Consider the following 23,762-nt stretch of genomic DNA (forward strand, 5'->3'; position numbering starts at 1 on the left):
TCTTTCTTTAGGAAAAAAAGTACAAAATTCTTTTTGCAGATGGGAGAAATAATTTTTGCAGATTGGGGCTCGAAACATCTACAATAGGGTTTTCGGATACACTGAATATGATGATGTGATTTTCATTAATATCTCTTGACTTGTAGAGGGTGTTTCCTCCCTTCTTCGAAAACCAGGCAAATTTTCTCAGGCGTGTATTGGGCCATGGAGGATCAGGGGTCAGCTCTCATATGTTTAGGAATAAAATATTGTTAATCAGTTGTTGGTTTTTGGTGAGAAGGGGGGGGGAGACCAGGGGTCAGCTCGCTTAGGTTTTGGAATAAAATATTTTTCATAAGTTTTAGAGTGGGGGTGGAGGTTTGGTTTATCTGATCTTTGAAATATTTTTAAAATCCTCGCATAAGAACTTTATATGCCCCCCGAACATAATATACAACGCTTGCGCCTAGGCTCTTGGGGGTTGTGTTGACCCTGGAGTTTTTATTATCTGATCTTTTGACTTATTTTAATAAAATGGCTATCTCAAAAATTCGATTGGATGGATTTGCGGTAAAGAAGGCAGGAGAACTCCGGTTCCTTTTGACTCTTAAAAAGGGAACTATAACTTTCAATTTCCAATAGAATGAGCCCCCCGACGAAGTTTTACGATCATTACTTCCATAAAAACCTTATATGCATCCGGTGCATAATTTACAACACTTACCCCCGGGTTCTGGTGGGCTGTGTAAACCCCGGTGTCTTTATTATATGATCTTTGGTCCATTCGGACAAAATGAAAATTGCAAACATTTGATCGGATGCATTTGGGGAAGATAATTTCGGAGACCACACTGCCTTTCCATGACGATAATATGAAAGTTCAAAATAGGGATAAAATACTTTTTAATAGACAGTGTATAATAAATTTCACAAGAAATACCAGATATTTCGGTCACATACACAGTGACCGTCATCAGTAGTAAAACTGTAGTAAAATTTGGAGAAAACACGGTTGGTGCGGGGAGGGGCTATCAGATTACTTCGGACTATCAAAAAGGGAACTAGAACTTTAAATTTCTAGTCATTTGAGTCCCCTCTTAAGTTTACCTCTTCCATAAAAACTTTATATGTCTCCAGGCATAATTTAGAACCCTTCCCCCGGGTCCTGGGGGGGGGGGTATGTTGACCCTGAATTTTGTGTTATCTGATTTTTGGACTACTAAAAAAATGACCATCTAAAAATTTTGATTGAATGCGTTTGGGGAAAGAGGGAATGTGTGAGGGGGTGGAATAGCCCTCCGTTCACTTTTGACTCTTAAAAAGGTAACTAGAACTTTCAATTTCCAATCAAATAAGCCACCTCTGAAGTTTACGACCATCCCGTACATAAAAACCTTATATGCCCCTGCTGCATAACTTACAACACTTGCCTACTGGCTCTTGGGGATTGTGTCAAACCCAGAATTTTGTTATTTTATCTTTAAACTATTTTGAACAAAATGGCTATTTCAAAATTTTGATTGGATACCTTTGGGGAAAAGGGGCTTTGGGAGGGGGGGGGCTAGTTGGCCTCCGATCACTTATGACTCTTAAAAAGGGCACTAGAAATTCCGATTTACAATCAAATGAAACCCCTCCGAAGTTTTTACTACCATCCCTTCCACGAAAACCTCATATGTCCCAGGGGCATAACTTACAACACTTTCCCCCGGTTTTTTTTCTGGGGGAGGGGGGCTGTGTTATCCCTGGAGTTTTTTTTACATGATTTTTGGTCAATTTTGAACAGAATGGCTATATAAAAAATTCGATCGGACTCATTTTGGGTAAAGAGGTTTGGTGGGGGGAGGGGGAGCTAGTTGCCATCGGATCACTTTTGACTCTTAAAAAGGGAACTAGAACTTTGAATTTCTGTAATTTTTTTAGTCCCTTCCGAAGTTTATGCGACCACCTCTTCCATAAAACCTTACATATCCCCAGGGCAAAAGTTACAACCCTTAGTTCCCCCGTGCGCCGGGGGGGGGGCGTATGTTTACCCCGAAGTTTTGTTATTTGATGGTTGGACTATTTCAAAGAAAATGGCTGTCTCAAATCCATCGGATATATTTAGGGAAAATAGGGTCTAGGGGAGAGGATAGATGCCCTCGGATCAATTTTGAATCTTAAAAACCTAACTGGAACTTTCAATTTCCAATCAAATGAGTTACCTCTGAACTTTATACGACCATCCCTTACATAAAAACCTTATATGTCCCCGGGGCCTAACTTAAAACACTGGGCTCTGGGGCGTTGTGTCGACCCTGGAGTTTTTGTTATCTGATATTTGGACTATTTTTAATAGAACGGCCATCTCAAAATTTTTATTGGATGGGTTTGGGTAAAAAAGGGCGTGGGGCTAGTTTGACCTTCGACCTCTTTTGACTCTTAAAAAGTGAACTAGAACTTTCAATTTCCCTTCAAATGAACCCCTTCTGAAGCTTATACGAGCAGCCTTTCCATAAAAATCATATATGCCCCCAGGGCATAGATTACAACGCCTGTCCCTGGGCCCTGGGGGTTGTGTCCACTTCGTAGTTTTTGTTGTCTAATCCTTGAACTAAGATTAAATTTTTTATCGGATGCATTTGGGAAAAAAAGAGCAAGGGGGCTATTTGACCTCTGATCTCTTTTGACTCCTAAAAAGGGCACTATAACTTCCGATTTCCATCGAATGAGCCCCCTCCGAAGCTTATACGGCCATCCTTTTCATATGAAGCGCCTCTGGGGAAAAAAAATTGGAGCCTTATGGCGTTGGGGTTGGTGGGGGGAGGCTAGTTGCCGTCGGTTCACTTTTGACTCTTAAAAAGGGAACTAGAACTTTCACTTTCTAATCATTTGAGTCCCCTCCGAAGTTTATATGACCACCTATCCTTATATGCTCCCGGGGCATAATTTACAACCCTTCCTCCGTTTTTTTGGGTGTTGGGGGGGGGGGTATGTTGACCTCAAAGATTTGTGATCTGATCGTTAGACCATTTTAAACAAAATGGCTTTTTCAAAACTTTGATCGGATACATTTGGGGAAGAGGGTGGGGGGGGGGTGGTATATGCCCGCCGATTACTTTTAATGACTCTTAAAAAGGAAATTAGAACTTTCAATTTTTAATGATTTGTGTTCCCTCCGAGGTTCATACGACCACTTCTTCAATAAAACTTTATATAAGTTACAAACCTTCCCCCGAGTTCAGGGGGGCGGAGGTATGTTGACCCCGAACTTTTTGTTATCTGATCGTTGAACTATTTAAAAAAAACTGGCAATCTCGAAATTTTGATCGGATGCATTAGGGAGAAAGAAGGCGTGTGTGTGTGTGTGTGTGGGGGGGGGGGGGTAGACACCTTCCTATCCATTTTTGACTCATAAAAAAGTAACTAGAACTTTCAATTTCCAATCAAATGAGCCACCTCTGAAGCATATACGACCTCCCCTTACATAAAAGCCTTATATGCCGCCAGGGCATGAGTAGAAAGGGGGGTGCCAGTCGTGACAGGATATAATTTATGCATGTTTTTATGGTTTTCTCACTGAGAATGAAAATACAGAAATTTTCTCACTTGAAAAAACATGAATTTTCTCACTATGATGGATGTTTTCTTGGATGGTTATGGGTGTTGGTCAATTTATTTGATGTTTTTCATGGATGTCAACATCAATTCATGTCTGTTTTATGGTTTTTGTCAGTGAGAATGAAAAAACAGGAACTTTCTCACTCTGATGGATCTCAACAGCAATTCATGTTTGTTTTATGGTTCGTTGTCAGTGAGAATGGGAAAACAGGAACTTTCTCACATTTATGGATGTCAACAGCAATTTATGTTGTTTTATGGTTCGTTGTCAGTGAGAATGAAAAAACAGGAACTTTCTCAGATTTATGGATGTCAACAGCAATTTATGTCTGTTTTATGTCTTTAGGCGAACCTAACCTGAGAAATTGATTTACATAATCGGCAGGGGAATTATTGATTCACGAAGGGGAATTAAGAAACAAACATGGCTTCTTTGATCTTTAGGCAAACCTAACCTGAGAAATTGATTTACATAATCGCTAGGGGAATATATTGATTCACGAAGGGGGAATTAAGAAACATTATGGCTTTCTTTAATCTTAGGTCTGAGGGATAAACGTTCTTTAGGTCAGAGAGAAAAATTAATATTATATTTTTAAATAGGGCTTCATTGATCTTTACTGTCAGGAATTAAAAATGACATCACATGTTATCTTGGAATTATATGGGAGGCTAAAGAGATAGAAATTCTATTTTTAAATACGGCTTCACTGAGCTTTAAGTCGGAGAGATAAATTGATATTCTAACGAAACCTTAATAGTGTAGCTAGGAACATTTATGAGATGAAGAGATTAACGTAGGAAAGGGTTTCCTAGAAATTTGAAATGCGAAAGCACAGAGATGGCAAAAACAAAAGGAACACGCTGAGATTACTTTTAGGGGATTATTTGGGTGAAACGGTTTTAGACATTTGTAGGGAATTATTTCGGCGAAACAGTTAGAGACATTTTAAAAGATGATTTTAGAAAAGGTTTTAGAAGAGGTTTTGAGTGTGGTCGTTATAGTAAACAAGTTCTATTTGAACAGTGTCGTGAGGTCCTCTACCCCAACCCCAAAAGGCCCCGATCGCCCTACCCCGATCCAAAGTGCTCCAATCCCCATACCCCAATTCCGAAGGAACCCCCCGGTCCCCAAAGGTTCCCCGGGCTCCCCCCCGGCCCCCCACACCCCCAAAGGCCCACCCCCGGCCCCCAAAGAGTCCCCTCCATATTTTTTAATACTTTTTTTAAGGCTTTATTATATCTTTTCAGAACAAGTTATTTTCTTAATGTCCATTCTAAACCCATTTTACAAGTTGAAATGGGCGAAACCGTTTTAGGTATTTTAGGGAATTATTTCGGCGAAACAGTTAGAGACATTTTAAAAGATGATTTTAGAAGATGTTTTAGAAGAGGATTTAAGGGTGAAACTCTGTGGTCATTATAATACACAAGTTCCATTTGAACAGTGTCGTGAGGTCCCCTACCCCAATCCCAACGGCCCCCGGTACTCCTAATGCACATTGAGCCCCCAAAGACCACCGGAACCCCATCCCCCCATTTTTTAAAAATAATTTTTGAATTTTTTTAACATGGTATTTTTTTATATCAACCCTTTTCCAACTTGAAGTACTTATCTTTTTCACTCACAACTATACTTTACAGCTTTTTGGATAGCTCAACACCATGAAATACTTTTCAAAGACCATTTCAGAGCAAGTTACTTTCTTAATGTCCCTCCTAGACCCATTTTTCAACTTGAAGTACTTATGTTTTTCACCCACAACTATACTTTAAAGCTTTTTGAGTGTCCCAACACCAAGAAATACTTTTCAAAGACCATTTCAGAGCAAGTTACTTTCTTACTGTCCCTCCTAAACCCATTCTCCAACTTGAAGTACTTATCTTTTTAACCTACAACTATAATTTACAGCCTTTTGGATAACTCAACACCAAGAAATAATCTTCAAAGACCATTTCAGAGCAAGATACTTTCTTAATGTACCTCTTAAACCCATTTGTAACTTGAAGTACTTATCTTTTTCCCCCACAACTGTACTTTACAGCTTTTTGAATGTCCCAACACCAAGAAATACTTTTCAAAGACCATTTCAGAGCAAGTTACTTTCTTAATGTTCATCCTAAACCCTTTTTGCAACTTGAAGTACTTATCTTTTTCACCCACAACTATACTTTACAGCTTTTTGGATAACTCAACACCAAGAAATACTTTTCAAAGACCATTTAACAGCAAGTTACTTTCAGAATGTCCCTATTAAACACATTTACCAACATGAAGTACTTATCTTTTTCACTCACAACTATACTTAACAGCTTTTTGGATACCTCAACACCAAGAAATACCTTTCAAAGACCATTTCAGAGCAAGTTACTTTGTTAATGTCCCTCCTAAACCCATTTTCCAACTTGAAGTACTTATCTTTTTCACTCACAACTATACATTACAGCTTTTTGGATAACTCAACACAAACAACTGCTTTTCCAAGAAATTTTCATATCAGTTTAGTTTCTGAATGTTCTTAATAAGACAATTTATCAACTTAAAGTACATGTAATATTCACACATATCTATACTTTAAAGATTTTTTGATCCATCAAAACCAAGAAATAACTATCAAAAGGAATTTCAGAGCAAGTTATTTTCTTAATGTCACTCCTCAGCACATTTTACAACTTCAAGTACTAATATTTTTCACGCACAACTATACTTTACAGCTTTTTGGATACCTCAACACCAAGAAATACATTTCAAAGACCATTTCAGAGCAAGTTACTTTCTTAATGTACCTCCTAAACCCATTTTGCAACTTAAAGTACTTATCTTTTTTACCCACAACTATACTTTACAGGCTTTTGGATACATCAACGCCAATAAATACTTTTCAATGACCATTTCAGAGCTAGTTAATTTCTTAATGTCACTCTTAAAGAAATTTGCCATCATGAATTACTTCCCTTTTTCATTCAAAGCTATACTATAAAGCTTTTCGGAGACCTCAACATACAGAAATACTTTTCAATGACCATTTCAAAGCAAGTTACTTTGTTAATTTCCATTCTAAACCCATTGTCAGATGTTAAGTACTTCTCTTTTTCACCCACAACTCTAATTAACTGCTTTTCTTATACCTCAGCACCAAGAAATACTTTTCAATTACCTTTTCAGAGCGCGTTATTTTCTTAATGCTCCTCCTAAACCCATTTTCCAACTTGAAGTACTTATCTTTTTAAACCACAACTATACTTTACAGCTTTTTGAATGCTCCAACACCAAGAAATACTTTTCAAAGGCATTTTAGAACAAGTTCTTTTCTTAATATGCTTCTTAAACCAATTTTACAAATTCTAAATTTTTCCATAGTAGATAGAAAAATCTATATCATAGCTGTGAATATTTTCACGGAAGATAAGCAGTTCTATTTCAATTTTAAATGTTCTCAATGAAGTGAAGAAAAGTTCAAGTCTTCTTCTGAATTTTCTCAATGAAAAAGAAATTAGTGTTTATTCAATTCTATTTATTTCACAAAGAAATAAAGAAATTTAAAGTTCATTTCTAATTTTTCGGTGGAAGATAGAAAAAGTATTACCATACTTGTGAATATTTTCATGGAAGATAAAAAGTTCTAGTTCAATTTAAAATTTTCTCAACGAAGTCAAGGAAAGTTCAAGTTCTCTTCTGAATTTTCTCAATGAAAAACAAATTAGTCATTGATCATTTCTATTTTTCCAAATTATATAAAAATTTTCCACTTTAGTTCAGATCTGTCTCGAAGAGATGAAAAATTTAAAATACTGTTCCAAATTTATCACAGAAGATAAAAAGTTCAAGTTCTCTTCAGAATTTTACCAAAGAACACAATTGAATTCTAATTTCTCCAAAGAAAACAAAAATCTTCCACTTCAGTTCTTTATTTCACAAAGACATAAAGAAATGTAAAGTTCAATTCTAAATTTTTCTGTGGAAGATAGAAAAAGTAATAACATACTTGTGAATATTTTCATGGAAGATAAAAATTTCTAGTTCAATTTAAAATTTTCTCAACGAAGTGAAGAAAAGTTCAAGTTCTCTTCTGAATTTTACCAAAGAACACGCTTCAATTCTAATTTCTCTAGAGAAAACAAAAATCTTCCACTTCAGTTCTTTATTTCACAAAGACATAAAGAAATTTAAAGTTCAATTCTAAATTTTAGGTGAAAGATAGAAAAAGTAATACCATACTTGTGAATATTTTCATGGAAGATAAAAGTTCTAGTTCAATTTTAAATTTTCTCAACGAAGTGAAGAATAGTTCAAGTTCTCTTCTGAACTTTACCAAGAACACACTTCAATTCTAATTTCTCCAGAGAAACAAAAATATTCCACTTCAGTTCATTATTTCACAAAGACATAAAGAAATTTAAAGTTCAATTCTAATTTTTCGGTGGAAGATGGAAAAAGTAATACCATACTTGTGAATATTTTCACGGAAGATTAAAAGTTCTAGTTCAATTTAAAATTTTCTCAACGAAGTCAAGTAAATTTCAAGTTCTCTTCTGAATTTTCTCAATGAAAAAGAAATTAGTCATTGATCATTTCTATTTTTCCAAATAATATAAAAATTTTCCACTTTAGTTCAGATCTGTCTCGAAGAGATGAAAAATCTAAAATACTGTTCAAAATTTTCTCAACGAAGCGTAGAAAAGTTCAAGTTCTCTTCGGAATTTTACCAAAGAACACACTTCAATTCTAATTTCTCCAGAGAAAATAAAAATCCCACTTTAGTTCTTTATTTCACAAAGACATAAACAAATTTAAAGTTCAATTCTAAATTTTTCGGTGGAAGATAGAAAAAGTAATACCATGCTTGTGAATATTTTCATGGAAGATAAAAAATTCTAGTTCTGTTTAAAATTTTCTCAGCGAAGTGAAGTAAAGTTCAAGTTACTATTCTGAACTTTAACAAATAAAATAATTCAATTATAATTTCTCTAGAGAAAACAAAAATCTACCACTTCAGCTCATTATTTTACAGAGACATAAAGAAATTTAAAGTTCAATTCTAATTTTTCGGTGGAAGATGAAGAAAGTAATATCATACTTGTGAATATTTTCACGGAAGATAAAAAGTTCTAGTTCAATTTAAAATTTTCTCAACGAAGTCAAGGAAACTTCAAGTTCTCTTCTGAATTTTCTCAATGAAAAAGAAATTAGTTATTGATCATTTCTATTTTTCCAAATAATATAAAAATTTTCCACTTTAGTTCAGATCTGTCTCGAAGAGATGAAAAATTTTAAATACTGTTCCAAATTTTTCACAGAAGATAAAAAAGTTCAAGTTCTCTTCTGAATTTTACCAAAGAACACAATTCAATTCTAATTTCTCCAGAGAAAATAAAAATCTTCCACTTCAGTTCTTTATTTCACAAAGACATAAAGAAATTTAAAGTTCAATTCTAAATTTTTCGGTGGAAGATAGAAAAAGTAATACCATACTTGTGAATATTTTCCTGGAAGATAAAAAGTTCTAGTTCAATTTAAAATTGTCTCAACAAAGTGAAGAAAAGTTAAAGTTCTCTTCTGAACTTTACCAAAGAACACACTTCAATTCTAATTGGTATGGGGATTGGAACCTTTTGGATCGGGGTAGGGCGATCGGGGCCCTTTGGGGTTGGGGTAGAGGACCTCACGACACTGTTCAAATAGAACTTGTTTACTATAACGACCACACTCAAAACCTCTTCTAAAACCTTTTCTAAAATCATCTTTAAAAATGTCTCTAACTGTTTCGCCGAAATAATTCCCTAAAATGTCTAAAACTGTTTCACCCAAATAATCCCCTAAAAGTAATCTCAGCGTGTTCCTTTTGTTTTTGGCATCTCTGTGCTTTCACATTTCAAATTTCTAGGAAACCCTTTCCTACGTTAATCTCTTCATCTCATAAATGTTCCTAGCTACACTATTAAGGTTTCGTGAGAATATCAATTTATCTCTCCGACTTAAAGCTCAGTGAAGCCGTATTTAAAAATAGAATTTCTATCTCTTTAGCCTCCCACATAATTCCAAGATAACATTTGATGTCGTTTCTAATTCCTGACAGTAAAGATCAATGAAGCCCTATTTAAAAATAGAATATTAATTTTTCTCTCTGACCTAAAGAACGTTTATCCCTCAGACCTAAGATTAAAGAAAGCCATAATGTTTCTTAATTCCCCCTTCGTGAATCAAATTATTCCCCTAGCGATTATGTAAATCAATTTCTCAGGTTAGGTTAGCCTAAAGATCAAAGAAACTATATTTGTTTCTTACTTTTCTTTTGTGAATAAATAATTCCCCTACCGATTAGATAGATCAATTTCTCAGGTTAGATTCGTCTAAAGACATAAAACAGACATAAATTGCTGTTGACATCCATAAATGTGAGAAAATTCATGTTTTTTCATTCTCACTGACAACGAACCATAAAACAGACATAAATTGCTGTTGACATCCATAAATGTGAGAAAGTTCCTGTTTTTCCATTCTCACTGACAAAGAACCATAAAACAGACATAAATTGCTGTTAACATCCATAAATGTGAGAAAGTTCCTGTTTTTTCATTCTCACTGACAAAAACCATAAAACAGACATGAATTGCTGTTGACATCCATGAAAAACATCAAATAAATTGACCAACACCCATAACCGTCCAAGGAAACATCCATCATAGTGAGAAAATTCATGTTTTTTCAAGTGAGAAAATTCCTGTTTTTTCATTCTCAGTGAGAAAACCATAAAAACATGCATAAATTATGTCCTGTCACGACTGGCACCCCCATTTCTACTGGCATGACTTAAAACACTTGCCCCTGGGCTCTGGGAGGTTGTGTCGACCCCGGAGCTTTTATTATCTGAGTTTTGAACTATTTTTTGAACAAAATGGCTATCTAAAAGTTTTTATTGGATGGGTTTGAGGAAAAAAGGGCGTGGGGTCTAGTTGACCTCCGATCTCTTTTGACTCTTGAAAAGTGAACTATAACTTTCAGTTTCCAATAAAATTAGCCCTCTAAAGTGTATCGATCATCCCTTCTATAAGAACCATTGTATGCCCCCAGGGCTTACAATGCCTGGCCCCTGGCCCTGAGGGGTTGTGTCGACCCCGGAATTTTTGTTATATGATCTTTGAATTATTTTTAAAAAAATGGCTATCTCAAAATTTTTATCGGACCTGTTTGGAGAAAAAGGGCGTGGGACGGGGGAGGTGCTGGTTGCCCTCCGATCTTTTGTACTCTTAAAAAGTGAACTAGAACTTTCAATTTACAATCAAATGAGCCCTCTCTGAAGTTTATACGAGCATCCTTTCTATAAGAACCATATATTCCCCCAGAGCATAACTTACAACGCCTGCCTCCGGGCCCAGGGGGTTGTGTCGACCGCGAGTTTTTATTATGATCTTTGAACTATTTTAACAAAATGGCTGTCTTAAAATTTTTATTGGATGGGTTTGGGGAAAAAAGGGCGTGGGGCTAGTTTGACCTTCGACCTCTTTTGACTCTTAAAAAGTGAACTAGAACTTTCAATTTCCCTTCAAATGAACCCCTTCTGAAGTTTATACGAGCAGCCCTTCCATAAAATCATATATACCCTCAGGACACAACTTACAATGCCTGCCTCTGGGCCTTTAAGGAGGTTTTGTCCACCTCATGGTTTTTGTTGTCTAATCCTTGAACTAAGATTAAAATTTTTATTGGATATATTTGGGGAAAACAAGGTATGGGGTCTATTTGACCTCCGATCACTTTCGAATTCTCGATTTTGAATTGAATTTATCAAGTATTTTGCAGTAGGTTGCATAGGTTGCGTCAAGACATGGCTAATTGCAGACAGAGAAAACCCAAGACAGATAGTCCAAGTAATTGAGAGGCAAATGTTGAAATGGCTGGGGCACGGGTGAAAAAGCCATATAAGGATAGCTGATCGTTGAACTATTTTAAACAAACTAACAATCTCGAAATTTGATCGGATGCATTAGGGGGAAAGAGGGCATATGTGTGTGTGTGTGGGGGGGGGATAGACACCTTCCTATCCCTTTTGACTCGTAAAAAAGTAACTAGAACTTTCAATTTCCAATCAAATGAGTCACCTCTGAGGTTTATACGATCTCCCCTTATATAAAAGCCTTATATGCCCCCGGGGCATGACCTAAAACACTTGCCCCCGGGCTCTGGGAGGTTGTGTCGACCCCGGAGTTTTTATTATCTGAGTTTTGAACTATTTTTTTTTAACAAAATAGCTATCTCAAAGTTTTTATCGGATGGGTTTGGGGAAAAAGGGCGTGGGGCGAAGTGATTGCCCTCCAATCACTTTTGCCTCTGAAAAAGGGCACTAGAACTCCCAATCTACAATCGAATGAGCCCCCTTCAAGTTTATACGATCATCCCTTCTGTATGAAGCGCCCCTGTCGGAAAAAATAAGAAAATAGTGGAGCCTTATGGGCTTTACTATAGGCAACGCTATATAGCGTTGCCTCTGAAAAACGTTCACTGTAAAAATATTGCCAATTATAGTCAGTAAAATAGGGGGATGGGAATCCCACATTAGCTAGTCACATTAGCGAGATTTTCGCTTTTGCTGCAGAAAGACATCCCTTTAGTATTTTGCCTGCAACCGTCGTATTTTGTATTGTCTTAGTCGACCCCTTGCAAATGACTTTAGTAGCAAGTGTCTCCTAAAATTTATGCTTACGTAAAAATTTACTTTTATTAACATAGAAAAAAAACTTGAAGATAAAACAATAAGATGCTTTTGTATTCTTTTTTTTTTTGTTTTTTTTTTACCATCCAAGATAACAAAAATCGAAATATTTCAGGCATTTTTTTTCGTATATTATGCAAATATTTAAATCATACATTTGATTCATATTAAATAGTTTATGTTTAAATCACAATCAGGTGTACCTTCTTTTTGAATTTTTGGTTTTGCTTTGGAGTTAATGAATCCCTGAATATTCTTTCTTCTAGGCGATGACTGATAAGCTGTCATCTATGAAGCTCTTGTATGTAACTCCTGAGAAATTAGCGAAAAGCAAGCGTTTTATGGCCAAATTGCAAAAAGCACATGAGATGAAACGTCTTGATCGCATAGCCATTGATGAGGTTCATTGTTGTAGTCAATGGGGGCATGATTTTAGAAAAGGTATTTTTCCTTTTTTTCTGATAAAATTATTATAGACTTAATATCGCAGGAAAGGGGTCATGGGTCGTGATTTTGGAAAACATATTTTTGTGTTGCTTTTTTTCTGATAAAATTATTTCAGACTTAATATCGCATAAAAGGGGTCTTGGGTCATGATTTTAGAAAGGGTATTTTTATGGAAAAGGTATGTGTAATTTTGGAAGTTTTTTTTTTTTTTTTTTTTTTTAAGTAATCTTTAATTTTTTTTTTTTAATAAAATTATAATATCGCAAGAAATGGGTCATGGGTCATGATTTTAGAAAATGTATTTGTGGTTTTTTTTCTGAAAAAATTATAATAGACTTAATATCGCATGAAAGGGGTCATGGGTCAGGATTTTAGAAAGGGTATTTTTGTGTTCTCTTTTTTTTTGATAAAAATAGTGTAGGAAAGGGGTCATGGGTCATGATTTTGGAAAAGGTATTTTTGTGTTTTATTTTTCTGATAAATTTATTATAGACTTAATATCGCAAGAAATGGGACAACATGGACGTTAATGCACTTTCTTTCTTTTTTAGTCAGCTCCTCCTCCCCCTCCGGAAATTTAAAATTTCTCTTTACCCTTTTTTTACTATTTAAGTTTTTAGTAGTAACGTTTTACGTATTTTCTATTTTGCATTTTAATCTGTTTTTTGTGGTTTAGGTTTTTTAATGGTTAAAAAAAAAAAAAATATCGAATTATGGTTTTTAAAAATAAATTTTTCAATGGTATTTTCGATTTAACTTTTTTATCCTATTTGCAATGAATTTAATTCGTTGAAGTTATTCTTCGATTGATGATTTCAAGACATCATCTTGAAGTAATTCAGCAGTGAACTGGATAGCAAACCTTTTGTTTCAGAATAGCTGGCATAACCAGGGATGTCAATTAGGGGGGGGGTGCAGATTTCCCACTTAGATTTATTCAACCCCCCTACACTTGAAAAATATTTGTCCGTTATATTTTCGTTGAAAAATACCTTTCTTGGTATTTTTACTCAAAAAAATCGATAAAATACAAAACTACCCCTTTCCAGTAAATTTTGAAAAATACATCCCCCCCCCTAATTTTTGTGCACTCGTGCCCCTGGGCATAGCCATTGATAAAGTTTCTTGGTTTAACTAATGGGATAATGATTTCAGGAAAGGGTTCGTTTGTGTTTATTTAACACTTCAAAAGGCGTTGAAGCGCGTTGTGGCTCAGTCGTTTTCGAGAAAGATATAGATGTTGCAGCTGTGCCAATTAATAATGGAAAATCCAGTAAATTTGAATAGTTTCCTGCCAGCTGTGAGGCATGTGCGTATGGGGGTGGGATTCTTCGGGCTCCCCCCCCTAATTTTTGTGCACTCGCGCCCCTGGGCATAGCCATTGATAAAGTTTCTTGGTTTAACTAATGGGATAATGATTTCAGGAAAGGGTTCGTTTGTGTTTATTTAACACTTCAAAAGGCGTTGAAGCGCGTTGTGGCTCAGTCGTTTTCGAGAAAGATATAGATGTTGCAGCTGTGCCAATTAATAATGGAAAATCCAGTAAATTTGAATAGTTTCCTGCCAGCTGTGAGGCATGTGCGTATGGGGGTGGGATTCTTCGGGCTCCTGTGCCTCCCTCTGAAATCTTTATATTTTTACTATGTTTTTGACATTTTCTATGTCGCTTTTTTTGTGTTCTTACCAAAGATTTGCCCGCCCCCCAAAAAAAAGAAATCCCACATACGGGACTTATTATGTCAGGTATAGTATCCATGTAAATTCCGTTGCTAACCTTACTTTTATAGTGGTTGAAAAATACTCAGAAGCTGTCAATTTTTTATGTATTGTTTCTTTTTTTCTTAGGCCAAGCTTGAGCCAAAATCCCTGTTAATAGAACTTAAAGCGCTTAAATTTCTCAAGGACCATTTTTAAATCTGGGCACTTTCCAATAAATCTGCCTATGTATGACATAGCAGCGAGCACCTTTAGAAATTTTCACCAAAATCATTCGTAAGAACGAAAACCAATAATATAAAATGCACACCATTTTTATATGTTTTAGGCAGTTTGGCAGCAATGTTTACCCTCTGAAAATTTTGCGTCTATTATTCGTGCAGGAATTTGTAAGAGTTTCTGCAAGGATCTGTTAAGGCGTGCATGAGTTGAGGAAGAGCTTTGGGCACTCACCCCTCCAATGAAACATTTGCGAATCTCTTTTATTTCTTTTATTTTCCATATAATTTGCCTGCGCTTCGTTTTTTTTTTTTTGAAGTTGGTCTTCACATATCACGAAATATATTCCTGCATTTGTGTCTATTTTCTTTTTTCTAATATATCTCGTAAGTGTTCTGTGTACGTCTATTGTGTTCAGTGTTTTGTGTTCTGCTATTAAGTATGCCCAATCGCTTATACAATATCGAAAAATTTCTCTTTTTCCAGACTACAAGTTTCTTGGGGTTTTAAAGAATCTTTTTCCCAAAGTACCTATAATTGGATTGACTGCTACAGCACCTTCAAGAGTATTGACTGATGTCCAAAAGATTCTTAATATAGAGGGCTGTCTTGTGTTCCGTGCTTCGTTCAACCGACCTAATCTTTATTATGAGGTAATTTTAACCATGGTTAAAATAGTTGTTTATACTTTTTTCAATTTGATAGCTCTTCACGATCTTTGCAGTTTTCATTATAGGTTAAAATAGGTTATTATAGGTCATTATAGGTTAAAATAACTGAAAAATTAGAGAAGATTCAAGAAACATCACAGAAGATTCGTTGGGGGATAAAAGTCATGCTTCAAGCAAAATTTTATTTCTAGGCCCAAATGCCTGAACTTCTTCACATATATAGAATTGTCATGGGAGGTGGGCTCTTAGCTGGCAAAACTCTCTCTCTCTCTCTCTCTCTCTCTCTCTCTTCTCTCTCTTTCTCTCCCTCTGTCCTTCTCTCTTTTTTTCTCTTTGTGACATTACAGAGCAATATAAAAATTTCAACTTTAAATTGTTGTATTGGTCCCGTCATAGATAAACTATTGGAACAATAGTAGTCAAAATAATTTAGTCTCGAAAATAGAATCCAGATGTTGAGTTTTATATTTAAAAAAGGGGAAAAAGAGAACAAGAAAAGGAGAACATACCATTAATTTAAACAATGATGATAGTAAATATGAATAGTAAAATAGATAATAATAGTAAAATACAAAGGAATATATAGCTACCATACAAAAGAATACTCCACTAACAAATGTGAATAGAATAACAGTGCACAATCTATCGTATCGCATTTCAGCCATTATTGGTTTTTCTAATTGCAATAAAGTATCGCAAAAGAATATATTTGAAGTTTTTTTACAGTGTGAATCATTGAAATAATTCAAGCTGAAGATGCTGAATCCCCACCCTAAGAGTATGTGCTTAGGTCGATGCTTGAGTCATTATTTTGTTAAATAGCATTTTTTTTTTTCAATTTGTTTGTTTAGAGGACCAAAGGTTAAATCTTCAGAAATTCGGATACCCGTTTAAAAATAAGGTCATGGCATTAATGAGGCAGGCCTACAGGCAATGCAATAGTTACTGATTGCTTGAAGTAAATTTATTGTAAGCGTAGCTGTGAAATTTGAAACTGCAAAAAAAGAAAACTACTAGCCCAACAAATTCAGGAAGAGGATGAACATGTAGTTGGCAGGAAACGACAATAAACAAAATGTTTTATTTGCCTCAATAAAGTAAAAATAAACGATAGTTCTTCTTAGAACTATATTTCATTTTCTTAGAACTTTTTTTCATTTTATGTTTTCCTAAAAATTGTGCTTTTGAAACTACGGTGGAACTATCATATCATCCCTTTGAGAGCATATTCTTGGCCTAATCTCAAAATTTCAAATCTGAAAGCAACAAAAGGAATCGGGAATCTTGATGGGAGAACCGAAATCTGAAGCTGAAGAAATGCTGTACTGAAACGGCAAAAAAGTTAAGAAACTTAAGATATATTTATTTTCAAATTTTTCAAAAAGTCTTTAAATAATGATGTTTTCTTTGATTATACTAATTTTTATCTTTGCATTTTTCCTCTTAATCTGTTTCTGGAACTGTCGCGCAACTACCACGTCTTTGAGAAAATATTCTAGGTCTAATCTGAGAATTCTGAATCTGAATGTGAAAAAAGAATTTGTAATTTGACCCAAAGCCTAAATATGATATCTGAAACTGAAAAAAAAGGCTGCGCTGCAATAACAAAAGGGCAAGAAACTAGATGTGTCACATACTAAGTGCAACTGAATGTGTTGTTTCAGATGTTTCAAAAAAGTGTCTAAGAAATGATTCTTTCTTAGCATTTTTTTCAAGGTTTGCAAAAGTTTTTCTGTTAGGAACTGAGATCAGACTTTTATTACTATACTAATTTTACAAACTACACAAATAAATTTAGTTATTCTTATTATGACACTGAAAAAAATGCGAAGAAATGCCAAAAGCTAGATGGTGCTGATGGCTTTTTGTTGATACTAGCACTAGTTTCCGCTCTTGTAAGTTCCCGCCTCACTCTTTGGCGGTACTTTTACCGACAGCCTGTCGTGAAAAATGAAGTGCCATGGCAGAAGGTATACATTGAAGTGCCTCCTTCAGTATCCTCGTTTGGATATCAAATTGAAGGGGAAGAAGCGTATAGAGATCTGTAAGTACTAATGCCCCATTGAGCTTGCCCCAAAGAGAATGGGTAACTTATAAGAGGGGAAACTGGCACTAGCGTCGACAAGAAAAAACTATCAACGCAATCTAGCGTCTGGCACTCTTGGCATTTTTAAAGCTTTGTAATAGTTTTTCTGTCAGGAACTGAAATCAGACACTTATTACTCCCTTAATTTTTACCAATTGTACTAATTTAGTTAATTATTCTTATTATTACACTGAAAAATGCCAAGCATCACCAAGCGATAGATGGCGTTGAAAGTTTTTTTTTTTCGACGTTACCCATATTCTTTGGAATGGCCGTTTACAAATTAAACTGTGGCATTCGTTGTATGCAAGTAAGGTTGTGACTATTGCTGTAGTTGAGGGAAAGTAAGCGTCATGTTGGCATGAAATTGGCTCTGTTTGTTTGTTTTAAGCTTCAGTGTGGCAACACTGACATAAATGTAAAACTGCCCTAAAAAATTTATAATTTTGAAGCAACCAAAACAAAAAAACCTAGAAAATCACGGCTTTAAGGTAAGATGGGCAAAAAATTAGGTAAATGGGGCATTAGGGTGAAAAATATTTTATTTTGATGTCCTTGGTACTTTAGCAGTAAATAAACAATACCCACACATATAAAAAGGCCTTGAAATAATTAAAAAACCTTCAATAAAACATTTTTAAGAAAAATTTATGTTTCAGGTGCTCTAAAAATTAAAAAAAAATAGTTCTTTATTCCTCCAACCTGAAATATTCTCAGTTTTCCGGGTGGTGGGGAATTTTGGTTTTACGTTTTAGTGTTTTTTGGGAATAAAAGCATTTCGTCTAAAATTTTCATCCTTATGAACTTCTACTGGTAACACCACTAGTACTCTAGCTATTATAAATTAGCTCTTTGATAGAATATTTTTCTCATTTTGTTGTCTAGGTGATAGATTGCCTAGTTACTTCTTGGTGGTGTTAAATTGTTGCAGTATTAGGCTAGGTTACTCAATTTTCTTTAATGGAACTAAACATCTCGTAAAGAGAGGTTATCATAGATATACAAAGTGTTTATTGCCTTAATTTATTATTTGGTTTGGTCTAGTCACCTTAGAAACGAGGTCTTTTATCCTCTAGATAAAAGTATGGCTTTGCTTCTCTGCTGCAAAAGTAAATGATGCAAAACGATAAGTAAGATACTTTGAAAGATGCAATCTGATGCAATAATGCATTAGCGGTTGGGGAGGGGGGGGGCATTGGCTAACCAAAATTTCTTTGACCCCCCTCCTGGATTCTAAAAAGTATTCTTTTGGGTATTCTCATCTAAACATAGTATTGTGGTGCTTTCATTGGAAACAAAATTTCGAACTTACCCCTTCTTAATTTTTTAAATATAACTTGCCCCTTGTGAATTGATGCCACCGGTCTTCCCAGTGGGGGCGTCAAATTTTAAAAAAGGGAGTAAGGTTTTTATCAGTCCTGTTGTGTGGAGTACGATGCCTGTCAGCTCGAATGTGCCACTTTTTCACTTTGTTACAAAAAATGTAAAAAAAAACCTTGAACTTTTTAGAAGTTTTTCTTTAATTCTCTTTTTCTTGTGCGGGATTCATTGGAGTTTATTTAATTCATTTAATCTATCTAATATATTTAGATTTATGTCGTTGCTTTTCTCTCTGTGAGTAAGAAAGTGATTTTATTTTTTCTGAGGGAGTGACTTATGTGTCTTCTTTCTTCTTTGCACGCCAAAGAGCCTTTGGGGGATTACTAAACTGTATTATTGTATGTGCATTTCATCATGAATAAATCTTTTCTTACGTATGAATCAATAAAAATAAAAGCTAAAACCATTCGCAACCGAACACCTTTATGTAGATGAAGTTTTTATCTGAAGATGTAGATGTAGTCTGAACATGTAGCTCTTTTCCTTATTTGGAATAAAGAGAAAGGGACAGTTTCTAATGACGAAAAAAATTAAACAAAACAAGAAATATAATAAAAAAGGCCAAAACATATAATTAAACACATGTCAAACAAACAATACATTCAAGATTAGCAAGGTTTCCAAGATTAATATTTTAAAGACATCTTAAGAAATAATGATTTTAAAAGACAAAACTTCCTAGAGGATAGACTTCACGAATTCTTGGAAAATTTCCAAGAATTCTCGATTTAACGGCCGTTTTAAAAGAAGAGTCAGAAATTGCTGTGAAATTGAGGTAGGAAGTTCCTGGGAAATTTTAACTGATTTTAATTAAATACAATGTTATTGTTGTAAAATTATTCATTATCTGAGGAATAGCTGTCATACCATTGAATTACAATACATACTATAGCGCATTATTGAATTATGGCACATTATTGAATTACAATACATACTATATCAGCCTAATGTTAGACTGGTTAGTCTGGAACACATTGCAACACGAATTTCTTTGATCCTAGAATTCTCCAAAAAATTTGGAAAATAGCATAGTAAAATTGCAAAAATCTGAAACTTGGAAATGCCCAAAAATTGAACCTAAAGGTCGGAATTTTAGCCCAAAAAGAAAATAAATACCCTGGCTTTGAATGAGTTTACAAGGGTTTTTCTATGTCTTATATCATCTTTAATTTAGACTTCAGTTTTGCCTTAAAAAAAACGTAATAATGCCAAATATCACCGGTAAAAGCCCGAAAATTTACTTTCCTTCGCAGAAGTTTTGGGATGTCATTTCATACCTTATCATACCTGCTGAACTGGTCAAAATTTAGACACGGAAAAAACTTATGACCCCAAACTCAGGTGGCCCAAAGTTGTTAGGCAGCACAAACTTGAGCTAGAAGTCGAAAAACATATTTTGCTGAAGAAAGAAAACCTGAGAGAATGGTTCCTTCTAAAATGGACAAGCAAATGAAATGCAAACATTCGTCGAATCTATTTCCAACGAAATAACCAGCCTCTTCTTCTTCACAAAAAGCACCTGTGTAATTTACCCATCGTGTCAGTCACCTGGAATTCTGAAATAATATTTCAAAAGAAAGCTTTAGGCTACTTCGAATGTGAAAGGTAAAAACTTACAATATCACATAAAAAGTGAGAAACACAATTTGGCTAAAATTAATTAGCATCTTAAAGTGGAACCACATCATTATTTGCTTCGCTTTGATTTTATGCTAACAATCTGTTTCAGCTTTACTCCCGTTGTGGTTTTGCTTGTCCTCATCCACGTTCCTGCAACTGTCGCCTAAACATTCTGGATGGGCAGGAGTGTCTCGCGGCGCAGGTCTTTGACATACGCATCTTGCTGCTTAACCTTCCGACTTGTATGTACACTTGATGACAGTAAGCAGCCGCTCTGATGTGGGTTTTGTATCTGCCATGACTGGCACGACTACACCATCTTGAAATTCCAACCCCAAGTGGTAGAAACCAGAGTGGAAGGAAATGTATTCCACTGAGCTACCTTTAAGAAGACTTGGCAGAAGTAGTATCGAGTAGCTGAGGGTGTTGGAGATAAGTCTTCCAGAGCTGACAAAGGATATCGAGGTTTATAGTTATCTTACGAAAAATATGTATCCTGGGGAAACGAGGATTTCACCCTAGGCTGATTTCATAAAGGATTCCATAAAGGCTAAGTAGCGCCTGCTCTGTAGCTTTAACTAGCTCATCTTTCGGCGCTGCGTCTTGGTCCAACACTGAAGCAGCTTTGTGAAAACGCTTGTAGCGTTTCGAAAGCGTTTGCCCGACCGGCTCACCCAAACCCTGCAGTCTTGACGTAGTGGCACAACCAAGAAAGGCATGCAAAAACAGAATGTCAGGTGCAGCGTCACGGGAGTCTCTTGCTTCGGTTTTAGAATACTGGAATGCGCCGATGGCATAACGAATTTTAATTGCCTTCTGTTCAAGCCGTAGTGCAAGTAGCAAAATGAACCTCTACTTGTTCCCTTTGTTGCTTATAAATTCTTCCTTCTTAACTGAAAGTGGCTTAGAATGTGGGAAGTGGATCTTCTGGCTAAAGATACCTTTGTTTTTTGTTTTTTGGTGATTGCAGTCTTTTATCGAAGGTCCATTGTTATTACCGTCAAAGACAACATCTGCATTGTTAAAATTCGTCCACAAGTAAGCCACATAGCTGTCACAGATGACCCCATGAGATTGCTCTAATCGTCATGGAATCTTGTGCAGCAATTATATTACTATATAAGGGCTGGGATCCACGGGATCGAATCTGAAGCATCTCTTATAGGTGGAGTTTGCAAGAAAAGCCTTGTTGGGACTTCTCGTAACTTCAAACACTAACAGAAAATATGTTTTTTTACTGAGTAATCTTTTCTAATGCGTAAACATGATGTGAATGTCTTCTTAGCTTAGCTTCAAAGGCTAAAAAAAGACTATTTTGGACTTATGGCTCGATTTTGGGCTGCCTAAGAAATTTTGGCTAAGTGAATATGGGATCTTAAGGTTTTTTGTACCTAAATTTTGTGTAATTGAGCAGTTAAGATAAAGCATCAAATGGGGACTCTGAGTTCAATAACAATTTTGAACCTGATAATCGTTCTCGGCAGGTCCAAATGCCTGGCATACGACCCTTAAAACCTATTCAAAGTCAAAGCATTTATTTTATATTTTTGGGCTAAAACTCGAAATGGGCTAAATGAAAAAAATAAAATTGGGCTAAATAAAATTCCAATTTTGGGGCACTTCCCGGTTTTGATTTTTGTGATGTTTTAGTACGTTTTCTCCCGACTTTAGGGAATATTTTGGTGCGAAAACCATTTGGTTTCAATTTCGTTCAGGTTTGACCTTTTGTTTACGTAGAATGACTAGTATATATTGTTTCTGAATTTTAAAGTACAAGGATAATGAATCAACCTAAAAGTTAATGTAAATTGCAAAGGCATTCGATAATTTGTGACTAAGTCTTTTAAAATTAAGTGCTTCATTAAACTTCAGGATTTTGAAGAAAAAAATTCATATAATTCTCAAAAAAATTATAATTCTCGAAAAAATTTCAATAATTTGGTATTGTTCTTGAGCTACATCAATGAGCAAAATTAATTGCTGTTATGATCGTACAGGCTTGTCTTTTTATGGCTTTGGTTGTTGTTTAACATGCAATCGTCTCTAAATCACTTAGACTAGGTATAAATCAGGGTGAAGAGTCAATACTATATAACGAGAAAATTAATTAAATGGATAGCTTCAATGGATAGTTCTTGCTTAGAGAAAAACAATCGTGCTCAAGTTACCAAGACTAAGAATAAATGAGGCGAAGAGGCGATGTTAGGCAACGAAAAAATTGGAAAAACGGGTTGGTTCACTTGCCTGGACAGTATAGTAAAGATGGTGGATGCCGTAAAAATGTAAAAGGCAGAACTGACCATTGACCTATGGACATGGACAGTTTAATATATAAATATATATATATATATATATATATGTATATTTAAAATTGTGGCATGCAAAAAATTGTAGCATGTGGAAGCTAAGGCTACTGTAATTTGCGTCAAAATATAACAGTTGTTAGCTGCTTTATTTACATTTGATGGCAAACACGTTTTAATGATGGTGGCATCCTGGCATCCTGGAATATTTTGGCCTAAAAAAAAACGATCTAGATCGGTCAGAAGTTTGAGAAAATTGGTTAAGAGCCTTAATTTAAGAAGAAGAAAAAATTTGTGAGTGATGTCATTTTTATTTTCATCAGTATTGCAATGACTTTGTCACACCTTGAAAACTTGAAGATTTTCATGCCTGGAAAAGTTTACATTAAATTGCTTAAAAAGCAAAAAATTGGTAATTGCAAAAATATTTGTATATATTTTGACAAGGGATTTCAACAATTTAAAAATCTTAAAATAGAAAACCAAACGTTTGAAGCTTAGTTGAGGCGGAATGCCATACCATACTATTTTCATTTCATAGTCCTTGAAAAAATTTCGAAGTTGTAAAAAAAAACACGCCTACAAATGTTGTTATTCTAAAAGGAAAAAAAATCCGTGCAGCGTCAGTTCAAAAATTACGTCAGTTCAGAATCGCTAAAGTTATTATCTAAACTGAAAATATATTTATGGTGCCTGAGCAATAATTTCAAAGTTTTAGTTCAAACATAAAAAGCAGCTGAAAATTAAAACCTAGATTAGGCTTAGGTTTGACTTATGTCTAATTAAACCTAAGTTTGTTCTCTGTGGTAGAACTTATACGGAATAAGCTATAATCGCAATTTGTGCCTTATGGATTTGTAAGATTTTAATGGGAGAATTCAAAAATAAAGACAAATAAAATTATTAGCAAAAACAACGCCTACATCACATTTCAACAATCATATCGGAAACCCATTGTGCTGTATATGATGGTTGTTTCAATCATTATAGCCTACTACTCGATGCTGATGCTCAAATCAAAAATTACAAA

The 23,762-nt window shown here is 35.0% G+C and overlaps 1 protein-coding gene across 4 annotated transcripts in view; it reads left to right on the forward strand.

Moving 5' to 3' along the window:
- The window catches only part of LOC148954301 (ATP-dependent DNA helicase Q1-like), a 97,745-nt gene that overhangs the window by 25,388 nt on the left and 48,595 nt on the right, over positions 1–23,762 (forward strand). For all 4 annotated transcript variants that reach the window (XM_089087015.1, XM_089087014.1, XM_089087016.1 and 1 more), the window contains exons 6-7: positions 12,557–12,731; positions 15,159–15,325. In XM_089087015.1, coding sequence (XP_088943141.1) covers positions 12,557–12,731; positions 15,159–15,325 — 342 coding nt within the window. The remainder of the gene's footprint in view (positions 1–12,556; positions 12,732–15,158; positions 15,326–23,762) is intronic.

The sequence above is a fragment of the Artemia sp. Qi Xiang Cuo genome, chromosome 3 (genome assembly GCF_049724085.1).
Source record: "Artemia sp. Qi Xiang Cuo chromosome 3, ASM4972408v1, whole genome shotgun sequence".
NCBI lineage: Eukaryota > Metazoa > Arthropoda > Branchiopoda > Anostraca > Artemiidae > Artemia > Artemia sp. Qi Xiang Cuo.